This window comes from Tenrec ecaudatus, chromosome 13 (genome assembly GCF_050624435.1).
Source record: "Tenrec ecaudatus isolate mTenEca1 chromosome 13, mTenEca1.hap1, whole genome shotgun sequence".
Lineage (NCBI taxonomy): Eukaryota > Metazoa > Chordata > Mammalia > Afrosoricida > Tenrecidae > Tenrec > Tenrec ecaudatus.
Window position 1 is genome coordinate 10,608,127 of NC_134542.1, and position 25,656 is coordinate 10,633,782.

The 25,656-nt window shown below is 45.8% G+C and overlaps 1 protein-coding gene across 1 annotated transcript in view; it reads right to left on the reverse strand.

The window, feature by feature from the left end:
- Positions 1–9,637: 9,637 nt before the first annotated feature.
- CCL20 (C-C motif chemokine ligand 20) overlaps positions 9,638–25,656 on the reverse strand; it is a 47,301-nt gene continuing 31,282 nt past the window's right edge. The window contains exons 3-5 of the mRNA XM_075530201.1: positions 12,348–12,465; positions 11,254–11,331; positions 9,638–10,172 (exon numbers count right to left, since the gene is read on the reverse strand). Of these exons, the coding sequence (XP_075386316.1) occupies positions 10,151–10,172; positions 11,254–11,331; positions 12,348–12,465 (218 nt within the window). The 3' untranslated portion in view covers positions 9,638–10,150. The remainder of the gene's footprint in view (positions 10,173–11,253; positions 11,332–12,347; positions 12,466–25,656) is intronic.

Genomic DNA, 25,656 nt, shown 5'->3' on the forward strand with positions numbered 1-25,656 from the left:
ATTCCCAAAACATCTGCTTCCCACCCGAGCCCTTGGTATCAGCTCCCCACCCTTTCCCTCCCTCCACACTCTCTCCTCCCCCGTGGGTCCCTGATAATCCACAAATTATTATTATCTTGCCATATCTTAGGAAGGTATGTGTTATTGCTCTATAACTTTTTTTAGGAAATACTTTTTGGTAAAGATCTCTGTGATAAGTTGGGTAAACTCATATCGTTCTGTAATATTTCCTCTTTTAGATTCTGTGCATCTGAAAGAGATCTGTATACCCAGCTCTGGTCAAATCCACGCGTATCAGAGAAATGATTTTCCCTTGGAAGAATTCCCTGAAACGCTGAGGGCAAAACAATATGCATCCATAGACACGTCTTTCTTCGTTAAGTGGTCTCTCCAAAAGTTGCATTTGAGGTACATGACAAGGAAGAACCAGGAGGCATCGGCTGCCAGAGTAGCAGTTCTCGACCTCCCTAAAACTATGACCCTTTGGTACAGTTCCTCATGTTGTGGTGACGCCCCCACCGCCCCCCGCAACCATACCATTATTTTCTTGCTACTTCATCACTGTCATTTTGCTACCGTGCTGAATCAGGCGACCCCTGCGAAAGGGCCATTCGATCCGCAAAGGGGTCGCGACCCACAGGTTGAGAACTGCTGTGCTTGAGGAGTCACTGACATCTTGGCTGAGGGAGGAAGACTCTGCTGTGAATTACAGTGAGGTCTCCACAGAGCGGACGAGCTGGACATGTGCTCAAGGTGTGTACATCTCTCCTCCTGGCCAACACACTCTAATTTTTTGTCTTTTAAGTCCAGAATAAGTGACCTATTCCAAGAAGAAAATGCTTGGATCCACAATCAGAGCTCATGGAAGCGGCAGCCGAGAGATCAAATGACGCATTGCATGATGTAAATCTGTGGCACGGGACCTCTTTAAAATAGTATTCACTAGCAAGGATGTGACTTTGAGGATTCAAAGTCATGCTATTTTCCACCACTTCCTATGCACATGAAAGTTGGACATTGAATAAGCAAGACCCAAGAAAAAGTCAATACATTTGAACGATGGTGTTGGTGAAAACTGTTGAAAGTAAAGGACCAACAAACAGTTACTATCTCTGTAGATCTACCTATCCTAGATTTTGTAGACAGACAATTACAAAACAGAAACAAGAAGCCAACAACCAAACAAAAACCAACAACGGTGACTAGGCAAAAGACAGAAAAACCTCAGTCAAAAAGAAAGCAGAAAATCTTAAAAAGTGAAACAACTATGAAATGGGCCCAAGGGAGACCAGAGATCAGATGTTACAGTTTAACCTAATTGCAGCTGCCATTCTCTGCTTTACAATGCTCTCTGTCTGAGACCAGGCTGTTCACATCCCTGAACTGTGGTCAGAGAGGAAACGTTTGTCTTCAACAAAGCAACCATCTATGTCCTCATATAAGAAGCACACCAGCCTGTGTGACCTGAGGATGGTAAATAACAGTATCCAAATCTGGAACAGGGAATGGCATCAGAGCTTACATAGTGAACACCCAGGTTGCAGAAGACAATAGATAGCAGAGGAAGCCCAAAGTCCGTGTGAAATTTCCCCACATGGATTAAACCTCATGTCTTTGTTTTTTATGACGTTTCTATTCTAGATGTGTTCCTTGGCCCTGGAGCACTGCCAATGGTCTTTTTTGAGTGCTGAGAAAGGCAAGGTCCAAAATGGCATTGGCTTGATCCCAAAGCCACTTCTTGCTGAATGTGTCATCCTGGGTTCCTGTCCCACCTGAGAAGCCTGTCCTTCTCCTAGTCCCCACAGTGGCACGTACTCAGACCATTTTGGAACAGAAGGTTGTCCCCACTACAGAGAGACAGAAACATCATCCCCAGCCCTCAGATGAGGCAGAGGGCAGGGAACAAAAATGTACTTACAGATTCTGTTTGCATCAACTTCCCAGCCTAAGAGCCCCATCAGGCTAGGACTTGTGGTCCTGATCTCCACAGAAGTGCAGGTACCTGTTTTCTATGCTCCCCTGCACTTGGCCAGAAACTCAACTTACCTAACCAAGATAATCACCTGGCTCCTTGTTGAAATACAGAATTCTCCACCCCACTCTAGACATAATATTTATAAAGCTGAAACTCCAGGTCATTTTATTCTGAATAAATAATGTGGAGAAGCACTATTTCAGGATCACTCCTGCCTAGACAAATCCTAATTAAGAGATGAAACCAGGTGGCTCGCTAACCACGGGAGAAATTTTTCTCCCAATGTGCTAATGGAAAAGAGCTAGTCATTTAACTTTGTTCAGGGTTTAGCCTAAAAATAAAACATTTGGAAGTAAAGGATACATAGGAAAGGTTGGCATGCGGTGCCTTGTTAGAGCTGGAGTAGTACCTGAGCTTCCTGGGAAGCAGAAACATTCCTGTCCTCTTAGATCCACAGAGATTTTCCAGAGGTGCTTGAAAGCCTACGTGTTTACTAAGAAGTCTTCATATCCCAGCAAGACATTGTATAATGAGTGTGTATTGTGTGTGTGATTATGGAATGATCATATGTATAGATAGAGTATTTTTCATGTTTCCTTGTGATTTGGATGAGTCTGGAGAGCACATTGGGTTTCCCACAATGCCCACTCAGTTCTGTGGCATTGACTGCCATCTCCGCCATGAACCATGCTTTCTCCACTCCCTCCCTGCGTTTCCTACCTCCATTCAGCCTTCAGCCTTTGCTGCTGCTGGCTCCTAAACTTTCTTCCTGGGCAAATGCTCTCCTTTTGATCTCTATGGTGAGTTGTTCTGCAGGGTGGCTGCCTTTCTTGTGTCAATGTCCCCTTTATTATTTAACTGAGAGTCGCACCATGGCGCAAGCCCTGTATGAGGCTGAAGAGGTGTCTAAGGGTCATAGGCTCAGGTGTTTGGGTTTTGTTTTTTTTTATGATTTTAAAGCTTGGTTTCACATTATTGTGGGAAATGTTTGTTAAAAGAAAAGAAAATTGTTAAGAAGGAAACACCAACGTAGATATCGTTCCAACTCACACACAAGAAATCAGTGCGCCACCATCAAGTCAATCATATCAAACCTACATCCGGTTTTCCAAGACAGATAGCCTCATCTTTCTCCCAGGGGAGCACCTTGTGGGCTTGAACCACCAGCCTTTCAGCTAGCAGGGCAATGTCAACCCAACAGCACCACCAAAGCCTAGAAAACTTATCTGGCTGGTGTTTCTCTTTCCATGTTTACTTTTCTAGGCATCAACATATCTGTTTTCCTACAGTATGTAAGATCGTGCTGTAAGTACCATTTGCGTTTTGTCCTGCTTCTTTCAATGATGTGTTTCTTCGTACTGCGACTTACCTTCTTACTCTCCGGTTCCCACACAAGCGGTCCAGTGAAGCTGGTCCCATCCTTCCAACGGCCTGGGCAGGCTCAAGACGTCCCTTCTGGGTTGGTTGGTTGTTTTCTTGTTCCGTTTGCTTTTCCTTGTGGAGTATTCCCTCTGTGTATAGGAACATACAAGAAGACTTCAAAGCATATATGGGAAATGGAATTAAATTATATATAAACACACACATATTTCATTTCTCAATAGAAGTTCTTCAAGGTCAAGACAATTTTGTAAATAATGAAAACCAAAAACCAGATTCACTGTCATTGGGTCAATGCTGATTCATAGCAATCCCCTGAGGCTTCCCGAGCCTGTAAGTGTCTATGGGATTAGAAAGCCCCATCTTTCTCCCCGTAAACAACGAAAGCATCCATTTAGTCCATCCCTAAGGAACTGGCGGTCCTGGGAATTTGATCATGTCGATGCAGCCTTTTACACACAATTTCCTGAAGAAAACGAGTGTCGTGTAAAGACTGTTTTAAGATTAAGACACAAAAATAAATCAGAAGGAGTCAACTATCAAGATCCCTAATGATTCCCCAGCATGATTCTTCCAGAATTGCCCTTGTTTGGGGAGAGCCATGAACAGGAGCGTTGTCATGTGGAAAAAGATCCTCTGGAGTTTTCTGCTAAAGCTTCCAAGAACTTTCTCAAAACACCGCCACAAGCAAAAGATCCCAAGCATCTCCACTAACTGCTGCCGCTACCTTTGCCCTTGGCCAATCCACTTTCGCTTTGACTGGACTGCTTCCACCCCTCCGTAGCCACAGCTTTGACTGTGCTTTGTCCTCGGGAGCATGATGGTGAAGCCCTGTCTCCTCTCCGCTGACAATCCTTCCAAGAAAAACTTCATATTGGCTCCATTGGTTTACAATTTCCACTCTTGCAAGCCGCTGAACCGGGTGCAGCAGTGCTTCTTGTGGTCACTTCCTTCATGTGACAACCGCCTCTTCCACCCGCCTCTCCAGCCATTTCTGTGACATCCGTGCCCACCCACGCACGCTCGTATGTCAGCACCGTGTCCTTGCCCCCGCCTGACCAACAGAGGTGCACCCTGGGCTCCTGGCTCCTGGCCTCGGGGCTGGCGCTGCCCTTGGCTTCCATTGCACTTCCATTGCATACAATGTTCCCTGGGCTTAGAAAAAAAAAAAAAAGGCAAACTTCTTCCTTCTTCTCAATTGTAGTAGAATGGGAAATCTAGAGGTTTTGTTGTTGTTTCAGGACCTTGTGGGGCAGGGGAGAGGGAAGAGGCAAGATGTTCCCCTCTGTGGGTGGTAAATAGTTCCTAGGTGATACAACCCCTTTGTACTTGGCTACTTAGCTACAGAATAAACCTAATGTTGTGAGTTCGTGCCCAACTTGCGGGAGCCTGGCCTGACGGTCTGCTTCTATAAAGATTACAGCGAAGAAATCTCCACAGGGCAGCTCCGTGCTACAACCCACGAGGAGGCCACGAGTCAGCGTGGACCCTGGGGCAGTGGGTTTGCTTGAGGGACTCTCAGTTGTGAGACGGGAAACATTTCTCTGTTCCAGCTGACACCTCCACCTTAGCTGACTCATGGGCAGGCAGCGCTCATGATGTCAACAGGTGGAACAGGTGGGGGAGGGAGAAGGGGTGGTTCCCGCTATGTCCAGGCAATGGTATTGCTGAGCAGAGCAGGAAGAGAGAGGAGCTGAAGCAAGCCCTGGGCAAGGACTCCGGGGGTGGAATAGGGAAAATGCCATCCTTCCACAAATGCAATGTAACCTCTAGGCCGGAAGGGACCGCACCCAATCATCAGAATCTGCGCAGCCAGAAACAGTGACCTACCTGATCTTATCCCAGTTGACAGATACCGCATGATGACTTTTCTCTGTGGGGACATCTACCCTATAGTCTGGAGCCCTGGGGGCACACTGGTTACATGTTGGACTTCAAGCCTATGGCTGGCAGTTGGAATTTATCAATCACCCCTTGGGAGAAAGACTGGGCTTTCTACTCCTATAAACAGTTACAGTCTTGGGAACACACAGGGGGTCACTATGAGTCAGGATTGACTCGATGGTAGTGAGTTTGAGACTATATTCAGTAAACAAATGCCCAGAGTAGTCTACCGAAGTACCCTAAAACAAAGAAATGAGGCTCCTAGGCCTTCTTCTGTTCTTCAGATGCTCATGGGGAGACCCAAGGACACCCTTTATGTTTTCAGCTTTGGCCTTGAGAATGTGCATCCATTTCTACCAGATGAACTAGGTGAAAGAGGGAGAGTACTCCTTCATTAAGAAGGTTCCAGGACCGTTCTACTGAGTGAATGTCGGTCATTCCGAGTGAGTCCAGTGGTTGCTATAACACCACATTGGCCATTAGTCAGTAGTGAGTGATGGGTACACAGGGGCTCCCTCTGTGGCTCTCTGCTTTTGTATACAACCCCCCCCCCCCACACACACACACCAACACACATTTTTTAAAGTTGGAGAAAATGACTCATCTAGCCGGGCAGTCTTCCAGGCCACTCTCCACTTGGGCACCCACCCTCAGTCACTCCCTTGGACCTTGACTTCTGGAGAGCCTCCAGCCCAAACATGCTCCTGCTTTTTAGTCACATTGAAGCCTTGTATCTCAGGGCCACTCTATTTCCTCTCCATCTTTCAGATTGAGCCCAGATCCCCTCTCCAGCCCAGACTCCCCTGTTCAGCACTCCAGTCTCCCCTTCTTCTCTCCTGCACCATCTCGCCCCCCTGGGCCTTGTGCTCTGTCTGGGTGCAGAGTGGAAGCCTGAACCGATTGATTCTTTTTATCCATTGCCATCAAGTCAGTAAAACTGACCATTTGGGTTTCTGGGACTCTAAATCTTTATGGGATCAGGCAGCCTCATCTTTCCCCCTCAGAGAGCCTGGTGGGTTCGAACAGCTGACTGTATCCGTAGCATAGCCCATTGAATGACCTGGGACCCTGGAAACGTTGGAAAGGGCTAGGAAATGGATTCTCCCCAGTCTCCAGAAGGAACTCAGCCCTGATGAGACAGTGTTTCCACCTCCACACTCAAAACCAAACTCACTGCCATCAAGTCAGTGCTGGCTCATAGCAACCCCGAAGGACAGGGAGAACCGCCCCTGTGAGTTTCTGAGAGTGTCACTGTTTGTGGAAGGGGAAAGCCTCTGCCTTTCTCCCAAGGAGCGGCTGGTGGTTTCAAACTACTGACCTTGTAGTTAGCGGCCCATAAAAAAAAGTATGCCACCAAGACTTCTACACCTGATGTAGGATGATGGTCTCCAGAATTGAGCGGTAACAGAGTTATGTTGCTTTAAGTCACTAAAGTTGTGGTTGTTTGTTACACCACCAAGTACAAATGCGTCTCGGAAGAAGTACAGGCAAAATGCCCTCTAAAAGGGAGGATGGGGCTGGCCTTGCTCACCGAGTAGTCTGCCCTGATCCTGTGGACACGGCACAGCTCTTCTCTTGTCCGTGGATTGGCTGTGAATCAGCGCTGACTCAATGGCTGCTCCCAACAGCAGCAGCGACCATTTGGTACAATAGCAATAGAAAACTAATATACCTTGGGTTTTAGAAACTATTTCTGTGTCTTAAAGGGAGGAGAACCAACACTTATCTCCCTGTCAAAAAATTTTTTAAATAAATAAAATAAAAGCTCTGTTCTAGCTATCATCTTCATTTCCCCTTAGATTCAGTGCCAGGTTATCTGAAAAAAATAAAACAAGAACTATCAATACTCGCCAACTCCATTTTTTTCCTTAAACTACGGACTCTTCTACCCACTATCATGAATATATTTCCCCCTGTTACCTTGTGCCCTTGGCGGCACAGTGCCCAAGTGCTTGGCTGTTAGCCAGAAGGTCAGTGGTTCAAACCCATGGGCAGCTCTGCTGGAGGAAGATGTTTTTGTGAAATGTACAGTAAAATGTACAGCCCTGGAAACCCTGTGGCGCAGATGGACTTGGTCCTGTAGGGTCACACTGAGTCAGAACGCAAGGGGGCAGAGAAAATGGGTTTTATGTCAGAAATCATTCTCCTGACATCACCAGTGGCATACACATACGAATGACCTATTGGGATGTGTACAGAATACCAGCTTCAGAAAGACGCTCCCTCATCCTTATCTGACTTCTGAAGGGCAGTACACAGGGAAGGCAAGTCTTCTTGGGGTGCCCCAGGACTCAGAGACTGTCCTGAAATAACAGAAAGGCAAATCCAAGGATGGGCTATGCGCAAGGATTATAAAAGGAATTTTGAAAAGTGCATAACTTTTTTGGGGAAAATATTTTTTAGTACATTTGGGGGGCTATACTTCGCATGTCACACCACCGGATCACTCGATTGAACTGAGATTTGTTCAATCACGGCTACAATCCATTTCAGAATATTTTCTTCTTGTTTTCACTGTTGTTAATTCCCTGTTCCCCCTATCCTCCCCTGCCACACCCCTAGACAACCATGAATCCAGCTTCTGTCTCTACAGATCTACCTATCCTGGGTTTCATATATAGAAAATCCCACAAGACACAGACAGGGAGCAAACAAGTAATCAGACAGGCAAATGAAAAACTCAACAAAGATGAGACAAAACCTAGAAAACCCTCATTTAAAAGATAAAATAGTAAAAACTGAAACAACTCTAACATGGGTCCAAAGGGAAACCATCTGATAAGGTATTGCATTCATCTGACTTCTGACTCTACAAGGATTCTCTGTAAACCCTCTGAGCAGCTGCCAAGTCCACCGTCCTTGACAATGTTCCTCCAAGAGCCTATGACTGGAGAGAGGAGATTCATCTAGCAGTTCTCAGATTCTCAAACCAACCGCTCTGTCCTCTCCCAGGGCCCCTATTTGAGCTGAGGTATCAGTATTTCTCAACTTTGTCATTTCAATCTTCTCCCAAGGAGTCCCTCTGCTTCCCATGTGCCCAGCCGTGCTTTCCCGGGACACGCAGAGACCACACGTACACTGGCTTCTTCAGTGGTTCCCCAGAACCTCCACGATCAGCTGCAAACCACTATTCAGTATCCCTCAGGGAGGTAACAGTTTCACTTCGCTGGCAGCTGCTCCACCCACCCACCCACCTCCAGGGCTACCATACATTCCAATTCACCCTGTCATGTTCAATGGTGACACCATTGACATTTGGGTGGAACAAGCCTTCATTGCCCAGGACTATCCTGTGCGTGCCAGGAGGAATAGCACCTCTGGTCCCTGCCCACCGAAAGCCGATAGAACTGCACCCTCAGACATGATGGCGACTCCAAAAAGCCCTGGTGTTTCCAAGTATCCCTGCTGCCCCTTTCCTGCCTCCTGGGCTCGCACTGTCTTTCACAGCAAGGGTCAGATTGAGCCACATGAAGTCATCCTGTCCATGGGTCCACAGCATTGAACACTGGCTATTTCATATGCTTCCACCACTTTCCTTTGGGAAGCCCCTCACTAACGAGGCCCGATGGCACACGAAGACTCTTCCAACGTCCTTCCCACCGGATCGTAAGACCTGGCTTGTTTACGGATGCCTCGCTCTCACAACAGTGCTCAGCTGTAATTATCAGGGCTCAAGGACCAAGTCTAAAACAGTTTTATCTCTCTAATACTTGGCAAGGTGCCTTGCACCTAATTGGTACTGCAACTGCACCGGTGTTTGATGAATAAACAAACAGGATGTGGAGCATACTTTCCCTGATGACTCATTGTTATCATACCTGGCCACAGAGGTGCTTGCAGGGCCAGATGGCAAAGGCACTGCTTCTTAGCTCCACCACCACCCACCTGGATGGGTTTGCGTGCCCAGGTTTTTATGTTACATCACGGGGGCCTGATTTTAGGGATCCTTCTTGTGCTCTGGAATTTGAGATGCAATGATTACTGTGTGAAGACGCCTCATGGGTTCTTGCTGGGTGCGTTTCCAGTATTTGAAGTCTCCCCGTTGGTAATATGGAACTAAGTTTCTCCGGGTATCTTCTAACGAATTGAGGTCTCTCTGAACTCACACAGTCTATGGGTCTGTTTGTGCCGTTTGGGGAAAAATGTTTCATATCAATGAAACTAGATTGTGGATCCCAGACACTTGATCTCTCTTATTGTTGGATTAGATGACTCTGAATCAAAAAGCTTTTCCATAATAATGCCTACGTGGGGAAGACGAAATAAAGGGGCAGCCAGACAAATGTCAATGGGGGATATGATTCTTCAGAGAGCATTTAATTCCCACAGGTTGTTAAATGCTCTTTAATACACATTGTAACAAATGCCACATATCTCGACCAGCAGGAGTTTTTTTTTGATTTTTTAATATTTATTCCTTTTTGTACATTATGATTTTCCACAAGGTAATTGCAACAATTGAAGAGACCAAACTGTTTTTCAAAACAAAAGTCTTTTTCAATCGTTCTCCCTATTACTGTGGTTAGAGAGCTTGCTGCTGACAAGAGAGTTGCTGTCATGTCAGTCCCTCCCTGCCGCCTCCCAAACATCATGTGATACCTTGTGCTAAACCAAATAGCTTATAGGAAAATAAAAGGTTAACATTAAATAGTTCAACACAGAAAACCTACATCTATAAATAACGTACAATAGAGTTGGACGGTAAAGTGATGCTTTAACAAAGCAAATCTAAGAGGTACAGAACCTATGATGCAATATGAATCAACTTCATTCATCGGACACTTCCAGAGAGACACACGCCAGGCACACAATGAGAGCCCCACAGCAAGGTGCGGATGGAAACGCCAGCCCTGCTCCGGTTCTTCTTCTTCTCCGACTGGGTCCAATTCCAATCCCGAAGAACAGCCATTCTTATAGGTTCCTGACGCGTTTGCTGTGAAGGAAAGGGTAAAGGAAAATAAACAAAAACTCCCAGGGACATGCTGCCTAGCGTACCTAAAGGTACTATCTTTCCCCTCAGGCTCATCTCCAGAGGCCAAGCATTTCTGAGTGTGTCCAGATGGCCAAATCCAGGTTCCGAGAGCATGGCCTAGACCCAACAGACACCGGCTAGTGAACGAGAGCCCCCTGGGACACACACAGTCCTCTGGAGAGGCTCTAAACGCCGCCTCTCACGCACACTGGTCTTCAGTGGCTTCTCCTTGATGGTGAAATGCTGTGGACACCCTACGGCCTGCCGTGGAATTCAGAAGCACCCCCCTCTTTCCTAGCAGCGCCCGCTTTCCCCTTTTTAACACAGCCAAATGTCTGTCGGCAAGCCGTAGCAGCAAAAAGCGGCTTGGCAAGGGTACTCAACCAGTTCCTCTAAAAGCTCCCTGCCACTGAGTTGATGCCGACGCACAGTGACCTTAGAGGACAGGGTAGAACAGTCTGTGCGTGCCTGAGAGTGGGGCTCTTTACGGGAATAGAAAGCCTCGTCTTTCTCCCACGGAGCGGCTGGTGGTTTCAAACTGCTGGCCTCTTGGTTAGCAGCACAAGGACAACACCAGGCCTGCTGCTAGGGCCTGTCAACTGCACAGCCCAAATAAAACTGGCTCCAACAGCCACTGGGACATCAGCTCCGACTCGTGGCGCCCCCGTGTGCTGTGGAGCAGAACTGCTCCTTTGGGAAACTAGGTGCCAGGCTTTTCTTTCAGGGCCCGTGGCATGGGCTCAAACCACCAACCTTGCCCCTGAGCAGTCAAGCGATTGACAGTGGGCACCACCCCCAAAGGAGACATCTGATATACGGGGAGATTGCAGACAGCATGTGAAAAATGACTGCCTTAAAGGGAGGAATGAAAATCATGTAGAAGTTGAGAATGGGGAGGGAAGAACACAGTCTTCCTTTTCAGGGTCCAAGCCAGATGTCCCCTTTTAAAAGAGATGCCACAGCCCTTAGACTCCACAGCAATGTTGCACGCGCCTCTTTGCCGTAGTATCTGAAGAGAAGCCCATGGGTGGACGTGGCTTACCTCACAATCTTCACAGCCGCTTTCACCCATGGCTGCTTTGGGTTGACGCAGATATCACCTCCACTCTTGAAGTGAAAGCTGGAGAAAGCCAGGACATTTGTTGTAAGCGGAACGGGCTCTTCTATTCGACCCCTCCTTGCCCTCCCAGAAGGTGCAGTGGAAACTGTCCCATCCCATTAATGCCTCAGTCCACGTTCAAGGTTTCCACTGACCAGGTGAGGGAGCATACGAACACCCAAAGCTGCTCTCTGAAAAAGCTTGGTGCGTGGAATGAGCCATGCCCCCTCCCCATTTTCCGGCCACTTTAACAAAGGGCCCCAAAGCATCCACAATGGTTTCAGGGCGTGCCTGGGCTTCCTTTGGGTGCTGCTCAAACAGCCACTAGTGTTGGCTCTTTGGCTACGTGCACTATTTACAGCATAGCAGCCACGTATACCATTCCAAAAGATAACACCATACAGCAATCAAGAATATTGGGGGGGCGCTGTCTGCATCCACCTGAGGTTTTATTTACAGCCTTCACCATTTCCTAGCCCCCTCAAAAAATGATGAAAGAAAATGCTCATCTCAAAATAATTTTGCCTCCATATTTTTCTCTGAAGAATCCTGGTGGTAATAGTCATTTACACATCGGTGGCCTGCTAAGCACAAGGTCCACAGTTTGAACCCAGCGGTCCCTCCACAGCAGAAAGAAGAGGCTTGCTGCTCCATTAAAGATTTGCAACCTCAGACACCTGCAGAGGCAGTTCTATGCTGTCCTGTAGGACGGCTGTACCTTGGCGTAGACTTGATGGGAGTGTGTGTGTGTGTGTGTGTGTGTGTGTGTGTGTGTGTGTGTGTGCCACCACAATAGCATATACATAATTTTGTGTTAGAAAGTCATCCTGCCCACACTGTGTTACCTTTTTCGCTAGGTTGTTGTCCTAATTCCGGTTCTCACTAAAGTCATCTCTGAAGTACGTGTGTGCTACTCAAACAAGGGTCACCCCCCCCTTTACTTCTGTTCTTTCTGGAGGGAACTGCACCAGAGGATGCTGTCCTCATAGCTCCGGCCCCCACACCCACCCAGAAATGAAATGGATTCTGTAACTTACATGACAGCGTTGATGTCACACACTTCGTCGGCCCGCTGTATGGTGAAGCCCACAAAGTGACTGGGGTGGATTTTGAAGGATTCGTAGTATCTCAGGCAACAGTCAAAGTTGCTTGCTGCTGTAAGAGAAAGAAGAAGAGTTGAGTCCCAGGGAACAAACCTATCCCGTCAGAGTGTCGCGTTGAGGCTGCATCGCCTGTGCTGCACGGGGTTCTGGTTTCTTTGGTTTGGGGTGCTAGGGTCAAAACATGACAGAATCCACTCCACCGCCAGTAGGGTGGGTGATAGCTACTAAGGAGCTACCGGAAGTTGGGGGGGCAGGGATGGGGGGGGAAATCCTAGGGATTTTATTTAGAACACAATGGCAATGGGGAGAGTTGCCATTTTCGTGGAAACGAATGTTTTTCAAGAAATCTCTTTTTTTAAAGAGTGTTTCCAAGGAAGACGTCGTGTGTGTGTGTGTGTGTGTGTGTGTGTGTGTGTGTGTGTGTGTGAATGTGTGTGTGTACCAGGATCATTTGGTTCAAGAGCCCGTGGCTCCACAGAAGCAGACGCCCATGAGTCAGGAACACAAACCACCAGTGTCACTTCCATTTACTCTCACCAGTCCAGAGTGCATGTGCCCACAGCCCCCATGCACACACTTTAAGAAGCCCTCTTAGATAACCTTCCCAATTAAAAAGCAAATTCATTAGAATCTCCTGCCTCTGAAGATGGGGAGCTGGAGAAAGACAAGAAGCTATGAAGGAAAATATACGTTGCAGCATTTTGAAATTATACTGTTAGCTAACAGGGATTTTTTTCTGGTGGGGGCAGTGGGGTGTCCCATGAAAGTTTAACATGGACATTTTCAAGGTCAAGGTTATTGCTAAAAGAGACACATTCGCACAGAAGTAAAAAAGCAATCTAGGGACACTCTGCCCTGGTAAATTTCCACCAAGTGTCAAGGAAGAGATACAGGTTGCCCAGCAATGGTGCTGCCCCAAGACCTTGCCGCACTCAGAGAAAGAAAGTGTTGGCAAGCAACCTCCCCTCCCCAAGGTTTCGCAGTGCATGGTCAGGTCCAGGGCCCTAACATGGCCCACAGTGATGAGTTCTGGAATGGCCTGAAAGCTATTGAGTTGAGGGGGAGGTGGTGAGGAAACTGGGAAAGCGTCATGTTCTTTCTCCATGTCAGAATTAACCCACGTCCTGGAGAGTTTACACTCTCGCTGTCACTCCCAGGAATGGCCCTCTGTCCCAGAGCCCATCCATCCCCAGAGTCTGCTGGAAGGCTGACCCCCAGCCACGACAGGAGGATCACTTCCCTCTCCTCCACCCTGTCCTAAATGCTTGCACCCACCGCCGTCCCTCCAGGTGATCTCAAGCCTCTGAAGAAGATTCAGGCGATTCTTCTCTGGGGCAGAAGGAGCCACCTGTTCTTACCTTTCGACGTGCTGCTCAGGAGGGCTGGCGCTATCAGCAGCACCACCAGGAGCACATTCTGTCTGCGGAACATCATGTTTAGCCCAAAGACAGACTCCGTGTGCTGGTACCCAGAGCTGGGAGTGCTCTTTGTTCCGGCAGCAGCTACGATGGCCCTACTTATAGCGAATATTGGGAATGTACACACGGGGCGGGGCGTGCTCTGACACGGGGCTTTCCCCATTGATCAACCTGCCACACTGTGTCGTCACAAAGAAAAACGCCCAAGGGAAAATTTCCTGCCTTTCCCTCTGGTTGGGAAGGTGTGAAGGTTAGAGGGGGCAAGAAGTGTTTGTGCTCCGGACTGGGGGTGGGGGTGGGGGTGGGGGTGGCGGGACAGGACAGAACAAGCCTTTTAAATCCTTTGGTTGCTAAATAGGAAAAAAGAAAAAAAAGAAAAGAAAAGAGCTGAGTAGCCCAGAAAAACAATACTACTTCTGCCCTGTTTTAACATAATCTCTTTTGCCTGGGAGGACCAGGATTAGTAGTGACAAAGGTCAGCCCCACACAGGAACATTCCGGCATGCCTAGTGCTATACCCTCTTGGCGTTCCAGAACGCAGCTAAGAGAGAAGGAGATGGAGCGACAGGCATCCTCCCACACGCATTGCCAGTAGCATGGGGGATGCCCTTTGTCTTCAAGGACCCTGAATGCCTACGCCAGCATTCAGAGCAGGTAACACAGGGACGTCGGACAATGTCCCCGGTTAGGATGGCAAACACCAACCCTTAGGTAAGCCTCCAGCCCGGCATCATGTAACTTGTTGTCAATTGTCCACAGAGTCTTCTGAAGTGGCATGACTCTCGTCACTATGGCAGACCAGGGAATAATGCCCACCTGCCTTTTATTCTGCATGCTGGTGTGGTTACGCAGTTCAACACAGGGCCTCAGAAAGGAAGCTGCCGACCCGACAGAGACAATTGTGCACTTGATTAAGGCAGACGAATGAGCTTAAGGGTGGTCTCCCTCGTTTGATCTCCCTCTTGACACATTTTGGATTTGTTCTAGTTTTAAATATTTTATATTTTTCCCCTCTGGTTTATTTTAACATTGGTATTGGTCTTTTCTTTCTTTTTAATATATATGCTGTGTTCGTGCTTTTTCGTGTTTCGAGTACATGGAGCACAGGGTGAGTGGTATAACAGCTTGTTGAGGATACAGGAGGGGCAGGGGGAGCTGGAGGAAGATGGGCTGCAAACAATGAATACAGGAGCAGGGGGAATGCACTAGAACTGATTGTAGTGATGTATAGACAACTCCTTTTAAAAACAACTGAACTGTATGTTTAACAAGTGTATGATATGCAAATTATACCTCAAGAAAACTATTGGTGGAGGAGTCCAATATTAGTCCCACACTTCGTGTGCTCTAATAAAGATAACCCACGAGGTACCAATAGGTTGGACATAAAGGGTAGGAAAATATTTACCACTCAAACAGGAAGCAGAAGAGAACAATGTTTTGAAAGGTACCGAAATATCAGCTCTCTTTCCTGGTTGTAAAGAGTAGAGAAGGGAAAGGTATGACTGGGAATGAGGTGAGGAGAAGAGACATTGCAAGGGGGGCAGGAAAACCAAAGAAGACCAAAATGGAAGGAGAATGGATTGTTAGACTAATATCAGACACAGCATACTTTAAAACGAAAACAGAAAACAAAGTCCCTAGAGACAAAAAAGGACTTTTATAATGATAAGAGGGCCACACCATCAGAAAAATATAAACTGTATTATCGCATACATATCACTACGGTACCTCCAAAAGGTATGAAGGAAGCCCCAAACCAATACATTTGAAAGAAGGAAAAAAGAGACTAAAATCTCCCAAAAAGCTGGATATTTCAATAACTGATAGACAGAAGACCTACAAGAAGACAGAGGAGTTGAACACTATTAGCCAACTAGACCCATCAGAGCCCTCTAAAGCAATTCACCCAACAATAGAATAGACATCCTTCTACTTTTTTTAATTACATACTTTTATTGGGGGTTCTCACATCTCTTATCACAATGCATACATTCATCCATGTGTCAAGCACATTTGTACATATGCTGCCATCATCATTTTCAAAGCATTTTCTTTCTATTTGAGCCCCTGATATCAGCTCCTCATTTCCCCCCTCCCTCCCGCATCCTCCCTCATGAACCCTTGATAAGTTATAGATTATTTTCATATCTTACATTGTCCTCCGTCGATCTTTACCACTTTTCTGTTGTTCATCCCCCTGAGAGAGGGTTATATGTTGATCCTTGTGATCGATTCCCCTTTTTTCCCCCCACCTTCCCCTAATCCTCCTGGTATCTCTATTCTCATTATTGGCCCTGAGGGGTTTATCTATCCTGGATTCCCTGTGTTGTGAGCTCTTATCTGTAGCAGTATATCTGTTCTGGTCTAATCTGATTTGTAAGATAGAATTGGGATATTGATAGTTGGGGGAAGGAAGCACTAAAGAATTAGAGAAAAGTTGTGTGTTTCATAGTTGCTATACTGCACCCTGTCTGGCTCATCTCTTCCTTGTGAACCTTCAGTGAGGGGATGTCCAATTGTCTACAGATGGACTTTGGGTCTCCAGTCTAATCCCCCCTCATTTATATCAATATGATTATTTGTTCTGGATCTTTTGATACCTGATCCCTTCAACACCTCATGATCACACAGGCTGGCGTGCTTCTACCATATGGGCTTTGTTGCTTCTGAGAGAGATGGCTGCTTGTTTACCTTCCAGCCTTTAAGACCCCAGACACTATCTCTTTTGATAGCCGGGCATCATCAGCTTTCTTCACCGCATTTGCTTATGCACCCAGTTTTAGACATCCCTCTTGAATTAAAATGTAACACATTCAAGGATAGACTAGGTACGAGAGGGCTTCAAAAAGTGTGTGGGAAATGGACTTAAAAGACAATGAAATTTTTCCATCAACTTTTTGAAGCCCCCTGACCCTGGGCCATAAATAAAATTAAAAAACAATTATTATCATACTAGTATGCTCTACAAGAACCATAATATTAACTTAGAAATCAAAAACAAACAGAAACTTGGAGAATTCACAAGTAGGTGGGTAGTATCATATTCCTAAATACCCAACCAATAGGTCAATATAGAAATCACAAGGGAAATTAGAAGTACTTTGAGATGAATGAAAATAACAACAACAACAACAACAACAAGCATGAGATGTAACAGAGGGGGATTGCTGTACACACCTACATTCAAAAAGACTATCACCCCGTCAGCCGCCTCCCAGATGAAGCGCACTGGCGCCATCAAGCCTCGGGCAGTGAAAGTAGAGGAGAGCAAGGCTTGACAGCGCTCAGCCCCCACACCTCAGCCAGGTGTTGACAGCCAGACCCGACGTGGGAGCCTCTCCAGACCCACTGTCAACTCAGACTGAGAGAGCGCCCTTCTCTCCACTCCTGGAAGCTCCATTGTCCACCCAGCTTGCACCTGTGGATCTATGGCATTGACCTTGCTTTAATATGAAACACACAAAAGCAAAAAAAAATGATCACAGCTCAATAGCTTACAATTCCAACTTAAGAAAGTATAAAAGGAAGAGAAAAGCAGATGCAGATGGGACAGGAAGAAGGAACTGATGAGTGGAGGGGAGGTGAATGAAATAAAGACTAGAAAGCAATAGAGGGAATCATTGAAACAATAAGCTAGTTCTTTGTAAAGATCAGCAAAAATGGCCAACTTCAGCTAAGAGAAAGAGACTCTGATTTTTAAAGTTTAGAAATGAAGGTGGAGGAATCCCTACTGACTTTCAGAACGAGAAAGGGCTGTAGAAGAGTACCCTGCTCAAATGCATGCCAACAAGTTAGATGGCGTAGAGGAAATGGGCAGAGTTAGAAACACACACACTACCAAATCCGGCCCAAGAAGAAATGAAAACTCTCAACAAACGTATAACAAGCACACAGGCCACATAAGTGAGTGGCATGGTATTTGCAGAAGCTGATTGCCCACGAGCAAAGGAAGCACAGGACTCCTTTGTGCTCGCTGCGTAATCTGCAGTGAACAATTTCATGGCTTTCACCACATCAAAGAGTCTGCTCCTAAAGATGGCGGGCATCTGCCTCTCTCCCAACTCCAAGCACTTTCCTATAGAATCAAAATCTCTTCTCAAGTTGAAATTCTCATGCCAGGATGGCACACTCAGTGAGCAAGGTAAGGTAGGCTTACTTACTACTCTATAATGATCAATTTCACCTGGGTTTCACCACTGGGTCATGCACCCCTGCATACGGTGTCTCATTCGTGTCATCCTAAGACATTCAACGGCATCTGGTGTAAGGCTGGCTGGGGGTACCAAGAGAAGAGGTGGATGAGCAACAGGAAGTGACTCCTAATGAGTATGTGGTTTTTTCCAAGGGGGCCAAAACGTTATAAAAATAGGTGATGGTGGTGATTGCACAAGCCTGTCCATTGCACACTTTAAATGAGTGAATTATATCTCAATCAAGCTGGTAATAGCAAATCATTCTCTACCCACCTACTTTGTAAAACACCCCGAGCGCAGATCCTATCTTTCCGTGCCAACCCCAAGCCACCTTGAAGCCCACGGGCATTTCCCTTCTTACATTCCTGTTTGCTGTGGCATTTCTGGCTCCCTTGAAATCCCTCTTCCCCCCTCTCCCCTCTGACTCACATCTTTCCCTTCAGCATCCTCTAAGAGTCAAGGAAGAGAGCTAATACTTTGGTACATTTTTATATTGATGGAAATTTTATTTTGTGTGTGCTTCTCTAATAGGTGGATTGTTTCATATTTGTCACTTATATTTTAATGTACGTCTCCATTGATTGGGATGGGGTGTCAATCAACAAATGTGCTAATGAACGAGTTAATAGATGCACATTATTTCAAGCTTAATCTCCTAGAAGGCTCCCAACAATAAGTCTGCAACAATGGCCTTGCACATAAGAACAATTGGGAGGATGTTTTGCCCGGTGGTACACAGGGTCAGAACCGACCGGATGGCTCCTAACAAGAACAACTTTTAATGCGCTGGGATTTACTTTTTTCTAGGCAGTATTTCCAAATATTTCCAAGTCCTGTTGTTCTTGCATGCCATTGAGTTTGCTTCAGTTCGGTGACTCTATAGAAGAGGATAGAGCTAAAGCTATTAAGATTTGAACAGGAAATCCATGGGGGATCCTAGCCTGTAATCTTTATGGTGGTAGATTCATAGGTGTTTAAGTCCACAGAGCAGTTGGTGAGTTAACCATTAACCTTTGGGCTGGCAGTCCACCATTTAACTATTGAAGAGCTCTTTAAAACATTCCTAGTGAATTACTGAAACCCAAATGAAGACTGAGCATGACAGTGGGACAAGAGGAAAGTCAAGGGAAATAGAGGAAAGGGCTAGGAGGCAAAGGGCCTTTATAGAGGTCTAAATAAAGGCATGTACATATGTAAATATATATATGAGGATGGGGAAATAGATCTATGTTCATATATTTATAGGTTTAGTATTAAGGTAGCAGAAGGACATTGGGCCTCCACTCAAGTATTCCCTCAATGCAAGAATACTTTCTTCTATTACATTGGCATTCCATGATGCTCACCCTCCTGACACAACTGCTGAAGACAAAGCATGTGCATAAGCAAATGTGGTGAAGAAAGCTGATGGTTATCAAAAGATATAGCATCTGGGGTCTTAAAGGCTTGAAGATAAACAAGCAGCCATCTAGCAGAGAAGCAACAAAGCCCACATGGAAGAAGCACACCAGCCTGCATGATCACGAGGTGCCCAAGGGATCAGTTATCAGGCATCAAAGAACAAAAAAATCATATCATTGTGTGTTCACCTCCCTGATACGATGGCTGAAGACAAATGGGTACATAAGCAATTGTGGCGAAGAAAGCTTATGGTGCCCAACTATCAAAAGATATAGCATCTGGGGTCTTAAAGACTTGAAGGCAAACAAGCGGCCATCAAACTCAGAAGCAACAAAGCTCACGTGGAAGAAGCACACCAGCCTGTGTGATCACAAGGTGTCGAAGGTATCAGGTATCAGGCATCATCAGAACAAAAAAGCATATCATTGTGAATAATGGGGGAGGCGGAGAGTGCAGAGTGAAGACCCAAAGCCCATTTGTAGGCCACTAGACATCCCCTTACAGAAGGGTCTCGAGGAGGAGACAGCCAGTCAGGGTGCAATGTAGCAACGATGAAACATACAACTTTCCTCTAGTTCCTAAATGCTTCCTCCTCTCACCCCCCCCCCGCCCATCCCACTATCATGATCCCAATTCTACCTTACAAATATGGCTAGACCAGAGGATGTACACTGGTAGAGATAGGAACTGGAAATACAGGGAATCCAGGGTGCATGATCTCTTCAGGACCAGTGGTGTGAGTGGTGATACTGGGAGGGTGGAGGAAGGGTGGGGTAGAAAGGGGGAACCAATTACAAGGATCTACATATAACCTCCTCCCTAGGGGACGGGCAACAGATAAGTGGGTGAAGAGAGATTTCAGACAGTGCAAGATATGACAAAATAATAATTTGTAAATTATCAAGGGTTCATGAGGAAGGGGGGAATGGGGAGGGAGGGGAAAAAAAGAGGACCTGATGCTAGGGGCTTGGGTGGAGAGCGGATGTTTTGAGAATGATGAGGGCAATGAATGTACAAATGTGCTTTACACAATTGATGTATGTATGGATTTGTGATAAGAGTTGTATGAGCACCTAATAAAACAATTTATTAAATTCCTAGTGAGTCCTAATTCCTGCATGTAGTAGTATCTCAATGTCTTCCCCCCTGCCCTTTTTTTTCCAAAAAGTTTGGAAAAAAATCTTCCTATGTGGAAGGTACATACAGATACAGGTAGCTGGACCATGCTGTCTGGATTCAAAGGGAATTTCAATAACAGAGTTAAAATATCCACAAATAACTATAAAACAAGGCAAGATGAAGCAATCAAATACTCATATTAGAAGAAATATTTTAACGGAGAAGGGTACAGGGAATCTGAGGAGCAGAGATGGGTCAAGATACCACCACAGCTGGGAGTCAGGACATGTCTGATGCTAGCATGATGACAGACGGGACATTTCATGACCAAAGAGATCAAGAGAGCAGTAACCCAAAAACCCAGTGTCATAAAACCAAGTCTGACTCAGTAACACCATATTGGATCCCCAAAGTTGTAATCTTTACGGGAGCAGATGGCCTCAACTTCCTCTTGCGATAGACTAGGTGGATTTGAACTGCCAATCTTAGAGTTAGCTGTCCAATGCCTATCTAGGCTCCTTACTAAACCGAATAATCTCTACCATCGTGTCAATTCTGGCTCCTAAAGACCCAAAACATGTAAAATCGCCCCTGTGGCTTTCAGAGATTGCATAACTCCTGACAGCAAAATGAAGCCTCATCTTTCTCAAGGCATGGGCGGTGGTTTCAAACGGCTGACCTTGGAGTTTGCAGCCCAACGCATAACCCGTATAATTCATACCATCTTGGGAAGGCAGGAAGCATGAAGCTGGGTCTGAGAATGAGTGTTTCAACATTTCGTGGAAATACCTGATGCTCAGTTAGCTCCGTGAGAAAGACACCAATAAAATGCAGGTCGGAAAAATCATGGAGTAGGATGATTGTGAAATCCCTGTAGGCTGCCCTTGGTGTGATTTTGAGATGTCATCGAGTCCACCATGACACCCAGCGATCCTCTATGCACAGCAGACGGAAACACTGCCAAGGAAGGCGTGCACACCCTCACCGTTGTTCCTGTGTTTGAGCCCACTGTTGCAGCCATGTGGATCCATCTCGTAAAAGGTCTTCATCCTTGTTCCCTGCCCTTACTGAATGCTAAGCCCTGTGAAGACCTGGACAAAAGTAGGAGGAAGTTTAAGCAGCCTGGCTGGTGGTAAATGTCTAGCCATACTTTAAAAATAGCAGAAGGGTTTGAATTCTCATTTTGAGGGTGACAGATGAACAAAGACAAAACAGCCAGGAATAGATGCCCATCTGTTAAGTGTTTAAAGATGTGATTCAAGGCAAAACTATGAAAAAAATCAAAGGATCCATCAAATTGCTGACTCTGCTTCCACTCCCGTGACAGATGAACATAAAACATATCCGAGCCGATGAAAGGGAGTGTCCATGGAACTGTACTTCCTTTGGGAGAACATTTTAGGAGAGGGTGGAAGGTCCTCTCAAGACAGCATTTACGGAGCACCTACAAGGTGTCGCCCCGTTTTACCTGGAAGGCGCTGTGAAAATAAGGAAGAAGACTCTTCGATTCCTACGAGGTTAGATCACTCCAAAAGAGCAGGCAATTTAGTCAGCAGCTGGCTGCACAACTTGGAAAATGCCAGGGTGTCGATAAAGGAATAGTGGAGCTAGCCCCAAGGAAGAGGCTCCTCTCTGGCTCCGTGTGGGAGAAGCTGTGACATTTGAGCTTGGACTTCAGGAGGAAATTCCCTTTGACATGTCATGCTCAAACATTCCTAGCCACCTCCCTACACACCAAGAAACTACCGATTTAAAATCTCTTATCTATCTTTCTCTCTCTCCATTGAAAAAATAATGCTGATAGTTACCTACAAGTCTAATAGAAAGGAAAAATGATGATGAACTCCATTGGATTGTGATCTTAACTCCATCCCTGGCTATGTGCCTTTGAATAGGAATTTAAAGGAAGTCTCAGATGCATGATCTTTCAAAAACAAGGACCATGATGCACATAGGTGGTTTTCAGCATAACTCACTTCTTACGTTGATCCTTTAGCCATAATCCCCTGATGTCTATCTTGCTCAGAAATCAGTGGGTTCTGACTGATACAATCCTGTAGGACACAGTAGATCTGCTCCATAGGTTTCCCAGGCTGTATGTATTGATGGAAACAGACGGCCTCTTCTTTCTCCCTTGTAGCTGCTTGTGGATCTAAACCAGTGGCCTTTCAGTCAACGTCCCCATACTTTCCCCATGAAGCCACCAGGACTCCACTCATAATTCTACACAATAGTATTTCCTTTCAATAATTTTTAAACAACTAACTTGGGTTTCCAATGATATCCTTCAGAAATAACATTCTAGTAATTTCTGCAATGTCTCCCTCCCTACTTTGGAGCATAGGTAGCCAGAATGTTATATACATCATGCTCGATATTCACAAGAAGTAAATGACTAAGCAATGTCAAAACATGTTAGCTCATGAAATTGTCCGTACACATTTCTCTTTCTTTATCTGTACTACAGTGATGACGCTCATTGATAGTTGGTTTCTGGGTTTGAAAAATGCATCCTGTTTGCCGAATGTGTTGCTTCATCAACATTTCTTCATCCATTGCCACAGAAGTCCTCTCATGCTTATTAAGGTCCAGCCTTCAGGAGTGAAATCATTCCTATTTCTATATATATCCAGATCACTGAAGAGTTCGAACTCACACTGAAAAAAGAAGAGGAAGGGGTGGGGGGGATCCATCATTCCATTACTCAGAGTGGGTTCAATAGTTAAGAAGGCTAGGCTATGAACTGAAAGGTTCACAGTTCGAACCCACCCAGAGGCATCTCAGAAGACAAACCTGGTGATCTGCTTCTGACAGGTCACAGCCCTAAAACCTGTACAGGGCAGTTCTATTCTGGCCACAGGATGTTGTCATGAGATGGAATCAGTTGGATGGTGACTAAGAAGAAGAACAAGAACCCAGGGTCCACGCTAGGCACTCTTGCCATTTGGAGTGAGGTCATTCTTTTCTAGGAGTACAGAGTCCTGACGGCATAGCAAGTATACATTGGGCCGCCAACCACAAGGTTAGCAGTTCAAAACCACCAGCCACTTATCAAGGGAAACGCAAGGCTTTCTACTACTAGCATAAAGAGTTAGTATCAGAAACCCACAGGGCAGGACGACCTTGTCCTATATGGTTGCTATGAGTTGGAATTGACTTGAGCACAGTGAATTTGGGTTTTGTTGGTGGCGGGTGAGGATTTTTGGCATTAGATAACAATACCATCTCCTGCCCAGCCATGAAAACCAATGTGACAACCAGAAAATAAATAACAGGTCTCCCCTTAAATCTCCCCATCAGGAACTATTGCCCAAAGAGAATCATAATGAGCCTTTTTGTTGCCATTCTAGCCAAACATTTGTCAAAGGATACCGTTTCTTAAAGGAAAAGAAACCCAACAGAAAAGCCTGTGCATCTTGGGCTCGGATTTGTTTTGAAGCTTCCTTTAAGAATAAATGGCGAGAAAAAACAAACAAGCAAAAAAGAATATATGGTGAGAATGTCTGCATGTATTTAATAGTCTTTTAGCTCCGGGGTCTAAAACTATGGCTAGCCGGAGTGCCCATGCAGTCAGCCCCCTGCTTGTCTTTGTAAATAACACTCTATTGGAACATCACTACCCTCGTTTGTTGAATCTATGAACACATCCACTCCACAATGGCTGAGCTAAATAGTTGCCGTCCTCTGGCCCGGAAAGTGATTTTTGTAAAGGTGGCGTAGCATTCCCTTGCATAGAGATACTACATTTTATTTCATCTGTGGCATTAACTGGTTGTCAATTTGAGATATCACAAAATGCTTATTTAATGAGAACTTTGCCTGTAAGGAGTCGTGGTGGTATCATGAGTTAAGTGTTGGACTGCTAACCAGAAGGTCAGCAGATTGAAACCACCAGCCATTCCTTGGGAGACAGATGAGGCTTTCTGCTCTGGTAAAGATTTACTGCCAGAAGCTCACAGGGGCAGCTCTACACTGTCCCGATAAAAAGAGTTATGTCCTATATCCAATTCATCCTCAAGATGGACTCGATGCCAGTGGGTGGGTTTGTAATGTTTCTTTGATCAATTTCTTCAAATAATCCGGGGCTTCTCATGCTCAGAATTGAATCATAATGAACTTGCTATATCTCATGATTTATTTATACAAAAAGTACTCTTTGTGTATTTGTCTGTCCTTAGCCCATGGCAAATCCAAAAGCGACGCCTGCTGCCATCAAATGGATTAGGGCTCATAGTGAGACCGTCTACAGGACAGACTAGAACTGCCCCTTGGGTTTCCAAGGCTGTACATCTTGATGGAAGCCGAAAGCCTCATCTTTTTCCAGTGACACAACTGGTGGAAACAAACGGCTGAAAACTCGTAACTCCCTACAGGGGAACCCCTGACTATGCTGCCAAGCCTTCCTTAGCAGTGCTCCTGATTACGTGCCTTCAGAATTCACTGGCAGGGCTGTTGACACTGCTGATTCACAGATCTTGGCACACTCGTCACTCTGTGCATGGGCACAAGCATGTATGTACGGACATAAGCCTATCTACGTGGATCAAGGTGGTTAACGATCACAATATGACAGAAACCAGGTGTGCCACAGCAAAGAGGAGATGCTCGCAATTCGTAAAAAAAGAAAGGTTAAAAGCAGTGTTCCCCAATGTAGGCAGTACTGCTCCCTGAGGAGACACTGAAAGAATGGGCAACTGCCAAAGCAGATACCCACACTTTATCTTGGATTAGGGGTGATAGAAAAAAATGGTTTTAATTGCTCAGGAGCACTGATTTCTACAGGAAAGAGATAACTTTGCCAGGTGGCCCTGGAGATGAAGGATCACTGGGTGGCATCAATAGGCAAGCCCTCAGCTACTAACTCCCCCCCCCCCTGCCCCGAGGCACCTCAGAAGAAAATCCCGGAGATCTATTTCCAAAACGTCACTGCCGTGAAAATGCCAGGAAGCACAATCTATGACTGACCGCACCAGTAAGTAGCTGGGTTTCTAGTTTGTATTCAGATGGAGTATCAGCCCCCACGGGTTAAATGTGAGAAGGGAGTGAGTTAGGTTCCTACATCCCGGGCAAATATAACCAAATGATTTTCAAGTCATTCATGAGAAGTGG